This window comes from Danio rerio, chromosome 7 (genome assembly GCF_049306965.1).
Source record: "Danio rerio strain Tuebingen ecotype United States chromosome 7, GRCz12tu, whole genome shotgun sequence".
NCBI lineage: Eukaryota > Metazoa > Chordata > Actinopteri > Cypriniformes > Danionidae > Danio > Danio rerio.
The window spans coordinates 52264686-52282432 of NC_133182.1; the positions used below are offsets into that span (position 1 = coordinate 52264686).

The window sequence follows — 17747 nt, forward strand, 5'->3', positions numbered from 1 at the left end:
GGGCCGTAAGTATTACATGTTTGATTAAACAATCCATTCATTTCATTCATAAGTTTTAGTGAAACGCCCATGTCAAGACACTGAAAAGTGTTTTTTTTTTCAAAGAAGTAAAAATAATCTTTAAATTAGGGAAACTAATAAATGATTTGTCAATAAATATTTTATTCATACTGTCTGCAATATTCATTATATTTATTTGTGTGTGTGTGTGTGTGTGTGTGTGTGTGTGTGTGTGTGTGTGTATGTGTGTTATATATATATTCCAGAGAAGAGCTTTCGGTCATTCAGGCGACATCTTCTGTCTGGAGCTTCAGGCCAATCTTCTTCTGTCCAGAATAAGGTGGTTTGTCTTGGTCAGTCATCTCAGCTGAGACCTGTCCACTATGGGTGACCCTACCGGTAGCTGTGAAGTACCAGTGGCGTAGCTTTCAGCATCACTGATGCACACAAGCCCTCACAGCACGTCAAGCTGCAAACCGTGTGAGGGACCCTAACCTACCCTAACCCAACAGCCAACAATAACAACCCTAACAACAACCACTAATGTGCCAAAAACCACTCAGAGGAGACCAGCAACACGCAAGAAACCGCCTAGAGAACCTTGCTAACCACATGTCAACATCCAAAAGAACCCAAGAGCCGAATATCAGCAGCACGGACAATCACCAAAACATCCAGCAATGTGATAAACTTGAATGAAAAGTTCAATTTGATAAATTGAAAACTTATTCTATAACTATATATAATATATACAGTATGTACATACGTGCCCATGATCCTCCATCTGGCACTAGGATGGCTCAGTGCCTGGGCCTCTTCCTCCTGGGCTCCTTGGGCAGCGGCTCTTTACTGATGTCCACCTTGATCTGAGGGGGGACGCTGGACTCGGACCTGATCTCCGTGATGATCACACGTCCATCAGGCTGCTCGGTCTCCAGCAGTGCAGGTCGGTCCAGCTGCTCCCACAGCCGCTGCTTTACCTCTAATCCTTGCTGGAGGGTGTATCTGGAAGCGCGTCTCTTGACGGTGGAGTCCATAACACTCCGGTAGATGTGCTGATATTCCTGCACACTCCGGCCGTGTATGGAGAGAGGCTTCTCCTGCAGACACTCACCCACTGGGGAGACTGAGGCTGCGGGACAGACTGCAGGTAGGACAGCCGCATTCCTCAGGTACCGCTCCTCCATGGGAGCATCCGGCCTGGCCTCCAGCAAGAAGTCCTCGAGGTGTCTGGGGAGAGTCCTGGTGCGTCGTGAGCGTCGCAGCGGCATCGTGAACAACTTCAAAACAACTTTCCAAAGTGATGAAACTCAGCCAACAGTAGGTTTGTTCAGAGTTGTGTAGCAGGATGATCAGAGTAGATGACTTTATAGTCAGTTGTGTGGATTTTTAAACCAACTCAAGTTGCCATGGTGACAGAATGACGAGGGTCATTTAAATGTACACAATTTCAGCGTTAAGTCAAATAAAGCAGCAGGAGCTGTATGTTTGTACACTGCAGTTTTTTTTTGTTAAATGTTATTAAACAGCAAATCTCTTAATAAATATTAGGAAAAATAATAGAGGACCCATATAGATAAATAAATGAATATTGTCCCCGTTTTTCTTTATTAAGATATCTTCACCTTTGAACTTGAAAATCGCCTCATCTCCACGTCAGAAATCTGGTCACGTGTTTTCATTTGTTTATTGCAGTATATCACAAATACAACGAGGCAAAATTCAACCATTTTCATCTACATGTGCAAAACAGAGCACAAATAATAATCTATCTAATTCTATCCATTACATTTAGTTTCCATTAACTAAACAGTCTTCTTCCTAATGATAGTTTTAACAACTTTAAAGATTTACTGTTGTTTTAAGGCACTTTGCATTTATGGATAAATTTCACCTAAATTATGATGCATCACAAATTGAATATTAACATCATCCCCTGATAAAACTAAGAAAATATCATTTAGAAATGAATGACAGCTGTATGGTGATGTGACCCAAATGTGTTCATTAATTATTTACTTTTTTTAAAGAAACTAAATTAATGTAAAATTCCTAAAAAAAACATTGTCATTCAGTTCCACAACACTACCTTAAAATAGCCACAAGCAGGGATGGGCTGGGTTGGACTTTTGTTAACCTGAGAACGCTCTAAGATTTTACTCAGTTGAATGAGTTTAGAGGGGTGATGGTGTGTGTGTGTGATCTTGTTGACTGTTGTGTGTATTGTGTGTTCAGCTGGAACCAGAGGGATTGCTGTGCTGGGTTCTGTCAGGAACGCTGGGTCTCTCTGGTCTTCTCCTTCATTCTGGTTCCTCTTCAGTTCAGTGTTTTCACACGTACGGCATTTTTTCTACCTGCTTTACGAAAGACTGTGTTCATTCATGACTATACATAAAGAGTAAAACAATACAATAAGAAAATATCAGAGCATCAAGCAGCATAATGAGCTGTTTTAAACCTCTAAAAATCTATGTGAACGAGACCGGTAGTCTCCAGCTAGACAGACTCCCATGTTGGCATCCGCTTATACGTGAAGAATGGCAGTAAAACTATTCATAGTTCATTGATTCTGTCTTTTTAATTTTATTTCTGTGACCCATGCATACTTTTGTCATTAGATAAAGAAATCCCAACTCTTTTGTGAGACATACTCCTTTAACCCAAAATATTTGATTCAAGTGTTTTTTATTTTTTAAATTTCTTCTTAATTTTACATTTGTTTAATTTCATATTTTGGTTTGATGTTATATTTAATGATGCTGATAATGAATGGACTTTTTTATAATAATAATCCCATTTAAATACAGTTGTGGCGGAAGAAATGGGAGACCAAGGACTCAGTTTTTCTGAATTTATGGGTTTAAGTAAAACATTCAGATGCATTTTATTCTATTAAGGTCTGATAACATTTCTTCAACATTTCAAGTAAAATATTGTCATTTAGAGCATTTCTTCAGAAAATGCCAACTTTCAGAATAACTCACTGTGAGTGAAAATCAAGGTTGGTAAATTGACTACCGAACTACTTAACTCTTTTAAAGCTAAAACATTAGTATTGTGTTGACTAAAATGAGCATGTCTGAAAACTTATCTTGTTACTTTAAGCAAAAAAGAGAGAAGAACTGTTTAAATGTCATTTCTATGTTTAGAAAATGTCACCAGTAATTTACAGAATAAAACTAAAACTAAAGCCAAATTACCAGAGAAATTTACCACATCTACAATGCTTCAAATCTCTTTAATTTTAACACGATCAGTTGAATTTTTAAAGCTAAAAACACCATCTATTAAGCTAACTTAATAAAGAAATAAAAAAGCTTTTGTAACATTACATTACAACACTGAATAGCTTGGAGCGAGTAAATTTTCTTCTTTTATGTCAAAGAACATTTTAAAATGAAGTTTTATTTAACAAGGATACTTCAAATTAAACAAAAGTGACGATAATATCCTACATTTTTAACTCCCATAAACACAGTTCTTCTGAAATTTCTAGTCATCACAGAAAGCTGAAAAAACTCCTCCCTGTAAGTCTGTCTGTTTTGCCCTGCACCAGGATGTAGATGTCTGTCTGATGGACTGAAATCCCACCTGAAACAAGCAGAGGAACAGGATGCTGAAATACTTAGAAATAGAAATGAATATGTGGTATCAGAAAGCTTTCAGAAAATGAGCAACTGTGATCATTGTCAAGTGTTTTGTATCTGCTGAGTAGTCTGCTGTCCAGCGGATGGTTCCAGAAACTGGGGGATGATTTCTGAAGGTTTTCTGTCGATTTCAAGATGGCCAGCCATTCTGGATCAAACTCAAGCTTCTTGTAATAGCTTCCTCCACAATCTGCAATGACAAAACAGCTGAATCTACTTCTGGATCTCACTACCATGCTGGATGACGGCAGGATCATTACATTCTGAAGGAAGACATTGGTCAAGTGAGAGAAACTTACTGATCTTCGGGGCAGCATTGTTCATCATTCTTAGTCTGGAGAGACAAACAGCTTGTTGTTATTCATTTTAAACTGATATCTACATTTTCTTCTGAGCCTTTTTCACACAGTTCATGTCTGAAGTCTGCACCTGCAAGAGATATAGAATCAAACTTGAGTTTGCATTGTCATCGATGTAAAATAATGAAAGCATGCAAGCTGTTTGCAAATAAATTGCCTTTTTTTTGCTTAAAACTACTTTCATGACACTAAATATCAAATATGGATTTAAAAAATGTTCTGCGGGCATACTCTGTAACATATTGTGTACACTCACCGGCCACTTTATTAGGTACACCTGTCCAACTGCTCGTTAATGCAAGCACATAATATTTTACTTCATATTTTTCAAGATACTAGTATTCAGCTTAAAGTTCCATTTTAAGGCTTAACTAGGTTAATTCAGTAATTGGGCAAGTTATAGTAATTAGGCAAGTAATTGTATAACAGTGGTTTGGTCTGTAGACAATTGAGAAACATTTGGGGTAATTAAACTAATAATATTGACCTTATGTGTTTTTTTTTATATAAAATCTGTTTTTTTTCTAGCCAAAATAAAAAAAATAAGACTTTGCCTAGAAGGAAATATATTATAGGAAATACTGTGAAAAATTCCTTCTTCTGTTAAACGTCCTTAAGAGGAAAACTTGAAAAAGAAAACACATTTATAGGAGGGCTAATAGCTTTGACTTCATATAACAATGAAAGAAATGTAGTGTGTGAAACAGGCTTAATCTAAAGGGAACCAAAAGCTTTTATTTGTCAAAAGCACAGAGTGACAGTGAATGAGGACCCACCTAGTGCTGCATCAGACTTGAGTCGAGTAAAGGTAAGTAGAGATCCAGTATCTGGACTGCAGGTGCTCTAGAAACTCAGCAGCAGCAGCAGGGCTTCCCAAAGTACTGCTCTCCACTTCCTGTCTGAGGAACTACCTACTGTTGGGAAAAAAAGTAATGAGTTACAATCCACAGTCACTTAAAAAGGCAGCTAAATGTGTCACTTAGTTACTATCTAAGGAAAGTAATGTGAAAGTATATGTTATTTATTTATTTATTTATTTATTTAGAGTATGGGCTTATTTGGACCTCTGCTTATTTGCAGTTCTTAAACATCTAAACCTATTTTTTTTTTATCAATGGGCTTAATTCAGTCTACTTTTCTTTCACTCAATTTAATCAAATGTGTAGATTCTTCACTGGTCATCATTACTGATCTGTGCGCGCCAGCTACTGGGAGAGAATGATTTAGCATGTTTATTCTGCAAAGAGTTTTCTACAGGGGTGATTAAAGCAGCTTAATTTCACCAAGCCAAGATATATTCCTAATTATGCACTTAATTCCCATTTTGAAATATTAATAAATTGTCTTTAAATAAACAACGACTCAAGCTAGCTAATAACCAAAGTGTGGATCACTGTTACGGCAGTGGTTGCTAATAATTGAATTCCCAATCAGTGTAGCACAGCCTGTAATAAAGCAAATAAACACCTGGTTTATGTTGTCATATTTCCATTGTGTTTTTGCTGCTTTTGTTTCTACCTTAATAAGGAAAAAATACATTTTGTATCAGAATCAGTTTAAAAATGCTTATATTTATATATTTATTGCTGAATGACAATGTCAGTTTTCTATTAACCTTGTGGCAAAGTGAATGATTTTAGATTCTCTGCACATTTTTGCAGTTTATTTATTTATTTATTTAAAAATGAGGATTGGATACTCAAAAATGTCACTCGTTAAATCAGTTATTAAATTATCAGAGATCATAAATATAAGAAAATAGTTATTATACACTTTAAAGAGTATAATAGGCACTAAAGCTCAACCCTTTTTAACCAAGCTCCACGTATTTTAAAATGTCTGGCCTCGCTGCTCATTAACAGTAGTAGTAATATAGTATTAGTAATTTCTAGGTCAATAATAACTCTTTAATGAAAACTCTCAACTCAGATTCAGATCTTATGCTCATGGCCACTCATAGGTTTGAGAATACACATGTTGAAAATTAGGTGAAATTGACTTTTTTATTACTTAACAATGAAAAAAGTACTGAGAATCGCATTAAACATTACCTTAATAGCCTCAACTGATCTTTTGTGTGCCTACTCTCTGAACAAATCCCTGTTTTAAACCGTCCAGACAGCGGTTTACTTCTTTGTTGAATGATTCAGTTGTTTGAGCGAATCGTCTCACTTGTTAGACATTACTACCACCTGCTGGAAGATTTAGATTCTTATTTTGAGGATTATTTTCATTTTTAATCAAAATCCCACTTTTTCATATTAATATCCAATAAAGAACAATAAACTTTATTGAGTGAGATTAAGGGATAGTTCACACACTAAATAATGTCGTCATCATTTACACACTTTTGTGCCATTTAAATCTGAATCAATTTCTCTGTAGTGAAGACTTTTTGAAAATGTTTACTCGCTTACTTCTCTTCACATTTAACAAAATAATAAACTGTAATCTTCTTTCGGTGGAAATTTCTGACTAATTTTACAGCATTAAACAGATTTTTATTAAATCTTTATTAAATTTTATTAAATTTATTAAATTTTGTTTTTCTTCAGGGCCGTAAGTATTACATGTTTGATTAAACAATCCATTCATTTCATTCATAAGTTTTAGTGAAACGCCCATGTCAAGACACTGAAAAGTGTTTTTTTTTTTTTAAAGAAGTAAAAATAATCTTTAAATTAGGGAAACTAATAAATGATTTGTCAATAAATATTTTATTCATACTGTCTGCAATATTCATTATATTTATTTTTATGTATGTGTGTGTGTGTGTGTGTGTGTGTGTGTGTGTGTGTGTGTGTGTGTGTATGTGTGGTATATATATTCCAGAGAAGAGCTTTCAGTCATTCAGGCGACATCTTCTGTCTGGAGCTTCAGGCCAATCTTCTTCTGTCCAGAATAAGGTGGTTTGTCTTGGTCGGGCATCTCAGCTGAGACCTGTCCACTATGGGTGACCCTACCGGTAGCTGTGAAGTACCAGTGGCGTAGCTCTCAGCATCACTGATGCACACAAGCCCTCACAGCACGTCAAGCTGCAAACCGTGTGAGGGACCCTAACCTACACTAACCCAACAATAACAACCCTAACAACAACCACTAATGTGCCAAAAACCACTCAGAGGAGACCAGCAACACGCAAGAAATCGCCTAGAGAACCTTGCTAACCACATGTCAACATCCAAAAGAACCCAAGAGCCGAATATCAGCAGCACGGACAATCACCAAAATAATCCAGCAATGTGATAAACTTGAATTAAAAGTCAAATTTGATTTATTAAAAACTTATTCTATAACTATATACAATATATACAGTATGTACATACGTGCCCATGATCCTCCATCTGGCACTAGGATGGCTCAGTGCCTGGGCCTCTTCCTCCTGGGCTCCTTGGGCAGCGGCTCTTTACTGATGTCCACCTTGATCTGAGGGGGGACGCTGGACTCGGACCTGATCTCCGTGATGATCACACGTCCATCAGGCTGCTCGGTCTCCAGCAGTGCAGGTCGGTCCAGCTGCTCCCACAGCCGCTGCTTTACCTCTAATCCTTGCTGGAGGGTGTATCTGGAAGCGCGTCTCTTGACGGTGGAGTCCATAACACTCCGGTAGATGTGCTGATATTCCTGCACACTCCGGCCGTGTATGGAGAGAGGCTCCTCCTGCAGACACTCACCCACTGGGGAGACTGAGGCTGCGGGACAGACTGCAGGTAGGACAGCCGCATTCCTCAGGTACCGCTCCTCCATGGGAGCATCCGGCCTGGCCTCCAGCAAGAAGTCCTCGAGGTGTCTGGGGAGAGTCCTGGTGCGTCGTGAGCGTCGCAGCGGCATCGTGAACAACTTCAAAACAACTTTCCAAAGTGATGAAACTCAGCCAACAGTAGGTTTGTTCAGAGTTGTGTAGCAGGATGATCAGAGTAGATGACTTTATAGTCAGTTGTGTGGATATTTAAACCAACTCAAGTTGCCATGGTGACAGAATGACGAGGGTCATTTAAATGTACACAATTTCAGCGTTAAGTCAATTAGAGCAGCAGGAGCTGTATGTTTGTACACTGTAGTTTTTTTTTTGTTAAATGTTATTAAACACAGCAAATCTCTTAATAAATATTAGGTATAATAATAGAGGACCCATATACCTAGATAAATAAATAATCTCCCCGTTTTTCTTTATTAAGATATTTTCACCTTTGAACTTGAAAATCGCCTCCACGTCAGAAATCTGGTCACGTGTTTTCATTTGTTTATTGCAGTATAACACAAATACAACGAGGCAAGATTCAACCATTTTCGTCTACATTTACAGAACAGAGCACAAATAATAATCAAACTAATAAGATAATCATAAAAATAAATAAAAACATAGACTAGACAAACACAGACAAGACACTACAGCAGGGGTGTCCAAACTACGGCATTTTATGAATATTAATAAAATCTGGCCCGCCATACAAAAATGAACGTAATTCAATAAATAACCACCGGGTGTCGCTATTACATACCTTCAATTAGGCAGCAGTTCCTGTTATGAAGTAAAACGAACCGAACAAACTGAAGGAAACATAATTCATAATCACGTTTTGGCGAGCCATGGCACAAGCAAGAAAAAGTAAAATCAACAGTAAGTGCAGGAAATTTCAGTCACGATGGGGCAAAGAATATTTCTTCACAGAGGTCTGTGGAATATGTGTCTGTTTAATTTGCCAGGGCCTTCTGCGCCTACTAGTAGGCTCAAAATGTTCTTTTTAGGCATCCATCCACATAGTTAATCAGCTATACTGATAGAGAAGACTCCAGTTTTTACATTACTGTGAAGGTTGGGTTCAGGGTTAAGGTATGGGTAGATGTTAACAAAATACAACTAATGGGAAATTTTATAAATATCAATAAAAGACTCTAGATCCAGACCTGTTTTTCATCATTGTGAGGGTTGGTGTTAGTGTTAAGGTTGTGGTAGATGCTAATAGAATACAATCATTGGGGAATTTGATAAATAATATAAATAATTCTTGTTAATGGCACAGTGGGTAGTGCTGTCGCCTCACAGCAGGAAGGTCACTGGTTCGAGCCTCGGCTGGGTAAGTTGGTTTTTCTGTGTGGAGTTTGCATGTTCTCCCCGTGTTGGCGTGAGTTTCCTCCAGGTGCTCCGGTGCCCCTCACAATCCAAAGACATGCGCTATAGGAGAATTGGTAGGCACAATCTATCAGTTGATAACCACTGATAACGCCCATTCAGTCAGTGATAACTCCTAATCGGCTGGTAAAACCATGACGAATATTCATAAGAAAATGTTGTAAAAAAATGTTTTTTACTTCTGAAATGACAATAAGTGAATACGTTTCACAAACTAATTTCGAGAGGAGCATGTGATATGACTGATTGTGGCTGGTCTCTAATCTGTAATCATTAGTAAGCCAATTGGATCATTCCAAACTCACAATAATAGCCCGACTAGCATTACTCCCTCAAGAATCCCCCCATACACCCCATCTCCACCTTTCCGCCTTTACCAGGGGAAGCTCTCGAGATTTCCCTCTCGTACCCCCTCATATGCTCATTGACCAGGTGGGAGCCCTGGGCTCAATTATCTCCAAGTTCAGGGTTCTCTTCCAGGACAGCATGTCAAACCTGATATTATTATCAAGCAATATCTAAGTGTGAACTCTTGAATTTCCCATTGAATAGGTCTGGAGGAGGAGAGAAAGAAGGAGAGGGAGGAGGAGAAGAAAAAGAAGGTGGAGAGGAAAAAGAAAAGAAGCAGGATTGCTTCCTTTTTCAAATCAATGTTCTGCCTCAGTCTGGGTGATTCAACAGATACATGCTATGATGATAAATAATCATATTTACTTCTAGATACATTTTAGACTGCAATGCTTTAAATAAACTGTACTTTATTACCTGCTCTTAGAGTTGACGTCTACATGAAAATGACTGTGGACAATGTGTAAACTGTAATTATTTTTCTTTTAAAGAGCCCATATTATACATAAAATAGGGTCATATCTTGGTTGTAAGGGTCTCCAACAACAGTTTAATATGCATGCAAGGTCAAAAAACACTTTCGTGGTCTTATAATCTGCATTTATTTTTACCTAATTATCCCAGCGACTCCTGTATGAATCGTCCAGTGATTCATTTGTTCCCAAACCCCTCCTTAGCGCGAAGCTAATCTGCGCTGATTGGACCAATGACAGTCTGTTGCGATTGGTCGACTGCCTTCAGTCAGAGAGTGAAATGCCAAACAGCTAATCAGCAATATAAAAGTAATCGCAGTTCATGCACGCTCGATAGTGTAGGCGTGGATTTTAGCTGCCAGTGGGTCAATGTAAATACAGACTATGGACTTGAAAATACAGACAACTAACTATTTTATTGAGCAAAAACTCAAAAACAGTTGAGGGATCTCCTAGCTTCTCACTCTGCTCTTTTCACAGACACACACGCATATTGCACACACACACACGCACTTAACGCTGCTCCGGACGACAACGTGCGCGCGCACACACACACACACACAAACACACACACCTCTGGACGACAGCGCGCGCACACGCACACACAGACACACAGACACACACACTACTCCCCGTCCACGGAGCTCCGTTAACAAAGCAGCACGCGTCGCGTTTTTAACGTGACTTTGCACGCGATAAGAGAATATAGCCAGTTAACCTGATACAGTACACGCGGTTACAAGTAACAAATCACAACTAAATACATTTGCAAGCTAGAGTCAACGAGGCAACTTTAATCGCACATACTTACACTTGAGAAATGGAGGAAGAAAAATCCATCCTGACGTCCATCAGTCAGTTACTCTTTACTGATCCTTCCTTTAACAAACGCAGATGAAGGATTCTTTGTAGCATGTAGCTTCCAGAAGTTTCCAGTAGTTTCCAACTGCTTGGTTATAATGCTGAGGTTTCATCTTTGGGTAGAGACTCAATATATCCATCTGCAGTGTGACTTCAATCCACCGGCATGTTTGTGTGTGTGTCTCTGGGTTTCTGCATCAGAGGGCGGGGCCTCAGGTTTGAAATCTACCGGGTTTGCGCGTGCACGTGAATAACTTGGTTTCGTTCGTACGTCATGGTGAAACACCTAATGAATCGGTATCAAGGCGACTCGTTTGAAGCACTATGAGTCGACTCTTTTATAGATGAATCAACCGTTTTAAACACTGTATTCTTACAGATTTAAGCCTTAGCTGGATACTTCACTTCACTTAGACCTGTGTTACACACTACATGGAGGGGAATTTTCAAAAACCCATAAAAGTAAAAGAATGAATAGGGAGTGGATAAACAAAGAGGACGAGAAGATCAAGAAGGATTTGGAGGAGTTATTGAAGGAGGTAGAGGAGGATGTTGGGTGTGATATGAAGTCAGCATTACATGCTGAAAGACAGACTGCTGTGTTTCAATGTGGGGGTGACGGAATGTATATTGTGTTATAAAAAGGGCTGGGGGGCTGATTTTTGTTGTTTTTGTTCAATCTTAAATAAATTGAATGCAAAACGCAAATACTGTCCTTGTCATTTTCTCACAAATTTTATTTACACGCTTTCTCTCCTTTTTATCCTGATAGAGGTGATCTAGTAATATGTGTTTGTTTAATGTTCAGCTAATAAAAAATGACAATCGACATCCTTATATTGTATTTAATTGAGGTTTAAATATTCAATTTTAGTGACATTTTATGCAGGGATTTGCACTGGATTAGCTTGTTTGCTGCACTTGCTGCTGGTTTTTTGACACTTTGTGTTTGATTTTCTTTTTTATATACACAATTATGCTATCTAACTGTATTAATGCAATATCACATGAGTAGCAGTGCAATGTGGCTGTATATGGTCACTGGTGGGACACTAAGGCACAGCACATGCCTTCCAGCAGTGCCGATATACAGCCACATCGTACTGCTACTTGTGTGATGTTGCTCATATATATATATATATATATATATATATATATATATATATATATATATATATATATATATATATATATATATATATATATATATATATAATTTCTGATGTTTCTGATTTCTGACATGATTTGTTTTAAATATTCAAAAAAATAAAAATGTAATAAAAAATTCCTGTTATGCAACATGTTTCACAAAATTGAATAAAAAATACATAAATTTTAAATACATCAATATTTATTGACTTACAGTATTATACTTTCACAAATCTAGTTTCAGTGCTGAAAGTGTCAGATATTCAACTTTAAATGTCTCAGAATTGTTAAACCAGTGCTGTTTAAAACTGAATGTAAACAAAACAGTCACAATGTACTTTATAATGTAGCAGACGTCTTCGTGGCTGGGAACAAAATACAAATTGTATCGGATTTTAAATACCTTGGGGTCCAAATTGACGCGAAATAACTTTGAAATCACAAAATAAAAATGTATGCAATAGTGTTAAATTTAATATATCTAATTTCCGGTTCATAAGGTCACATTTATCACTGCAGGCAGCTAAAATATTCATGCATTTAATGTTTTTTTCACATATAACCTACTGTCTAAGAACCTGTTCACAGGCAAACAAAACAACAAACATGCAATTAAAAATACTGGATAAAAAGGCTCTAAGACATCATCATTGTAACATTTTACAAAAACATAAATTGTTAAGCTGGGAAAATGTCATGAAGTATTCAAACATTTGTCTGTTGTATAAAATCATTCATGGTCTGACATCCCCACCTCTCAGTCAGTTTGTAAACATCAAGAAAACCACACACAGAGCAACACGATGGGCAGCCCGAGGAGACTGTATTGTCCCACTACGGAAAAGTGCCTTTTCAGTTGAAGCTACTCAGGACTGGAATTCTGTCCCTGGCAGCATCAGAGACACAACCGCCTTTAATATGTTCAAAAAACATGTAAAAATCTGGTTTATAGAAAATCAGACATGATTAATGTTTAAGTAATATGATGATGATCATGTTTTGATCATGCCTCAGTAGAGCTTTATGTCTAGCAACACCCATGGACATAGGCAAACAAAGTAAACGCAGCAAGCAGGTCACTGGTTTAAGTCGTGGCTGGGTCAGTTGGCATTTCTGTGTCGAGTTGGCATGTTTTCCCTTTGCTCGGGTGGGTTTCCTCCAGGTGCTCCAGTTTCCCCTACAGCCCAAAGATGTGCACTATAGGTGAACTGGGCAGATACAATTGGCTGAAAAAAAATGAATGAAAGAGTGTAAGTGTTTCCCAGTGCTGGATTGCGGCTATATAAGATTTGTTTAATGTAAAAGTATGCCAGAGTAACTGGAGGTTCATTCCACTGTGGTGGAAGGATAGGGAGAGAGTATATTTACTTAATTTAAAGCAACAGGTTTCAATTGTTTTTGAAGTAAATTCAACAGTTCGCTGTTTACAGTGTAACTACAGAAGACTAGAATTCTGTAGAACTGAATGTGCTAAATGAGCAGAATTAGCTTCACACCGATAAAACTTCTGAACACCTGTGTTCCTTGAAAAGCAGCTTTGACACAATTCACAAGGTATAAAGCGCTTCAGAAGTAAAAGTAAGTTGACTTGACTTGTAGACATGCAGACAGATGTTGTTTACAGGTTCAAATGGGTTCTGTCTCGGAACAAAAGCTGCCAGACTATTTTTGTCCCTTAATAGGTTTAGCGAAGGCAAATACTTAAAGCTACACTGTTACTACGTGCCTTTCTCTTCCAGCAGGGTTTTCCTCTTCCTCAACTCATAATCAGCTTAACAAAAAAGCAAGTCTTTCCAGAGCACACCTGAAATGCAGCACCTGCTCAACTCTACTGCTCTTCTCCGCTGAATATGTTTGCGGTGTGTGAGGAATGTTACAAAGGTTTGACAGAAAACCTTTGCCCATCATCACCAATCTATTTATTCTGCTGTACGATTGATCTCTGACATCCAGTGGACTTCTGACTGCTGGATCCGTGCGGGAGGGATGTGTTGCCGCTGTTGCTGGCCACAAGTAAGCTTCCCTGCATGTGATGTGTGTTTAGCATTTAGAGATTGACCTAAAATGTAGGTTTCTGATTTAGTAGGGCAGTAAACTGCTGTGATGATGGGATTGAGCTGTGGATGTCAAATTAGTGAGGAGATGAAGAGAGCATGTGTTTGGAGAGCGCTGTGTAGCGTGACATAAACTGGAAGAGAAAACTAGTCCTTCACTCAAGCTTTATAGGTTTTTATTTGTTTAAAACATGTTCATTTTTAGATTAAAGTCTATGGTGGTTTTATGAAGAAGCTTTAACTCAAAATGTTCTTTATTTATGGGGATTCTTTAGATCAGGCATTTTTTAGACTGGGGGCTGCAAGAGAGTAGGTCTTTGGAGGTGTTAAAAGGAAAACATAAAAAATGTTAAAAACGTTTTTTGGGATTAAACAAACAAAAAATGGACTAAACAGACTTTAAATTATAATAATTATATAATAATTTAATAAATAAAACAAAAGAATTAAAAGAAACCAATTCATTCATTAATTTTCTTTCGGTTTAGTCCTAGTCTTAAATTACACATACAGAAATTTGATGACAATATATGGAATTCATTCATTCGTTCATTTTCCTTTGGCTTAGTCCCTTATTTATAAGGGGTCACCACAGCGGTATGAACCGCCAACTATTCCAGCATATGTTTTAAGCAGCAGATGCCTTTTTAGCCACAACAGTACTGGGAAACATCCATACACACTCATTCACACACTCATACACACTACGGACAATTTAGCCTATTTAATTCAACAATAGCACATTTTTTTTGACTGTGGGGGAAACCAGAGCACCCAGAGGAAACCCACGCCATCACGGGAGATCATGCAAACTCCACACAGAAATGCCAACTGGGCCAGGCAGGACTCAAACTAGTGACCTTCTTGCTGTTAGGTGAATGTGTTAACCACTGAGCCACTGTGTTGCCCTGAAAGAAATACAAATAAATAAATATAATCCAAAATATGTTTAAAATAATGGTAAAAAAGTATGAGCAGAACTAAATGTAATAATCAACTATATAAAAGTAAATATTAAATATTCAAGTTAAACATTTGCCTCAAATTTTTAGGCCATTTATAATAAGCTTTTTTTACAGTATAAGTTGAGACTTTACATTTTGAGGGTCCCACACACAAAGACAATTATATTTGGAGATCTACAAGACTGAAAATCACTTGTTTAAATAATTAGACTCTTCAGAAAAAAAATGTCTATTTAAAAAACTTCATTGAAATGTTCTATTATTATATATTACTGCATAAACATTTTTGTTACCTTTTGTCTTAAGAGTGTAATTTGCAGTCTTTGACATTCATTTTAAAATATATATTTTGTATAAAAGTCTTGCGGCGGTTCATTCAGCTGTGGCGACCCCTGATTAAAGGGACTAAGGCAAAAAGAAAATGAATGAATGAATGAATAAAAGTAATTCGAAGGAAAATCACTTTAAACTAAATATGCATTGTCTAGTCAAACATACTCCGATTACCTATGTTTTATTTACAAGTTCAAAACATTTTTTACCATACACTGTTAACAATTTCTTGTAGAATCTACAGCAACTTACTGGCAGCAGTTGGCCAGTAACTTACTGTAAATCAATTACAGCAAAAATACTGTGTTTGCATTTACTGCACCATTTAGCTTGCTCTATATAGGTATTTACAGTGTTATACATTTTTAGTCAAATATACAGTAATTTTCACAGTGCAACTTTATACATATTTCATAACTGTCCTACAGTAAAATACAGTTAAATAGTGTGTAATTTACAAAAAATGTTAACAGTGTATATATAACCTATGAATCTCATTTGTTGTTAACTTGATTGTTTTACAGATGCGATGAAATATGTATTCCTTTATTAGCTATAATAAATAGGTTTCTTTATATTTTCAAATTGAATTCCTTTTGCTACTTGACATTTTTATAATTATCTGTTAAATTTATTAACAGATTGGCAGTGAAAATTGTCTCTACATTATTTAACAGTATAGTGACAATTCACATTAAACAACATTATTCATTCATTTTCTTGTTGGCTTAGTCCCTTTATTAATCTGGGCTCGCCACAGCGAAATGAACCGCCAACTTATCCAGCATATATTTTACGCAGCGGATGCCCTTCCAGCTGCAACCCATCTCTGGGAAACATCCATACACACTCATTCACATTCATACACTACGGACAATTTAGCCTACCCAATTCCCCTGTATCACATGTTTTTGGACTTGTGGGGGAAACCAGAGCACTTAGAGGAAACCCATGCGAACGCAGGGAGAACATATAAAGTCCACACAGAAACGCCAACTGACCCAGCCAAGGCTCGAACCAGTGACCTTCTTCCTGTGAGGTGACAGCCCTACCTACTGCGTCGCCCTTAACAACATTATGTTGTATTCTAATATCACAAATGAATTAATCCTGAGACTATTACCACATTTATTAGTCATCCATGAAACTAAACATTTTAAAACCTGTGTGTGTGTGTGTGGCACTGTGGTTAGCATTGTTGCCTCACAGCAAAAAGGTTTCTGGTTTAAGTCCCGACTGGACCAGTTGGCATTTTTTATTTGTAGTCAAACACGTGCTATAGGTGAATTGGATTTATCAAATAGGCCATAGTGTGTGTGTGTGTGTGTGTGTGTGTGTGTGGGTGTTTCCCAGTACTGGGTTGCAGCTGGAAGGGCATCCACTGCGCAAAAATATGCTGGATAAGCTGGCGGTTCATTCTGTGGTGGTGACCCCTGATAAATAAGGGATTAAGCTGAAGGAAAATTAATGAATGTATGTGTGTGTGCGTGTTTGTACTGGTTTTGGTGTTTTACAAAGACAAAACTCTGTAGAGTGACATGAGTGTTATAAAGTGAATTATAGATATTGCAACATTTAACATTGAGGTTGTTTTTGAGGACATTCCTTTTGTCCTTGTAATTTAAAATGCTTAAAAAGCGTACTGAACAGTGTCTTTTCGACATTAAAAATTGGCCATAGGTTTAATGTGAAAGTTAGGTTTAAGGGTAAGGGTGAGGGCCATACAATAAGTGTTTTTTACAATATCAAATACACTGCACCTATGGAGAGTCCTCGTAAACCACCAATACTATCATTTGTGTGAGTGTGTATGTCTGCTGTATATGTGGATGAAACTTTCCCCTTACAACTTCTAATACCTATTGAATAACACAGATTGAATGTTTCTCATGAGCAAGCTGAGTGATTTGCATTGTATGTCATCAACATTGTGTTTGCTGGAACAGTGTTCCAGTGTCTCACTGGCGCACACACACACACAACGCACACAAGGCCCTTAATTATCGAGTGAAAAGACCTCCAGTTATTCTGGGCGTTTCTTTCAAGGGAGAGATTAGTGCTTCCTTTACTATACACTCTCTCCACTAAAAAAGACTGTAATTGGTTTAGAAAAGTTCATGCCTGTGTTATGTAGCTGACCGAGGATTAAAGCGACTATATTAAACAGGCAGTTCCTAGTAACACAGTTGTTGCAGGCACTTATTTACAGCTCAAATGATGCTGATTCATACACTCTCAGAAAAAAAACTGTGGCATGCAGCGTTTCACTTTTGTACTTTATATGTACTAATATGCACACTTTAAAGGGGACCTATCATGCCCCTTTTACAAAATGTAAAATAAGTTTCTTATTGTCTTTAGAGTGTGTATATGAAGTTTCAAATCAAAATACACCACAAATTACGTTTTTAAAATGTTTGAAAC

The 17747-nt window shown here is 37.4% G+C and overlaps 1 protein-coding gene across 1 annotated transcript in view; it reads left to right on the forward strand.

Moving 5' to 3' along the window:
- Positions 1–13676: 13676 nt before the first annotated feature.
- The window catches only part of serinc4 (serine incorporator 4), a 39182-nt gene continuing 35111 nt past the window's right edge, over positions 13677–17747 (forward strand). Inside the window, exon 1 of the mRNA XM_005166490.5 lies at positions 13677–13984. Coding sequence (XP_005166547.1) covers positions 13958–13984 — 27 coding nt within the window. The 5' untranslated portion in view covers positions 13677–13957. The remainder of the gene's footprint in view (positions 13985–17747) is intronic.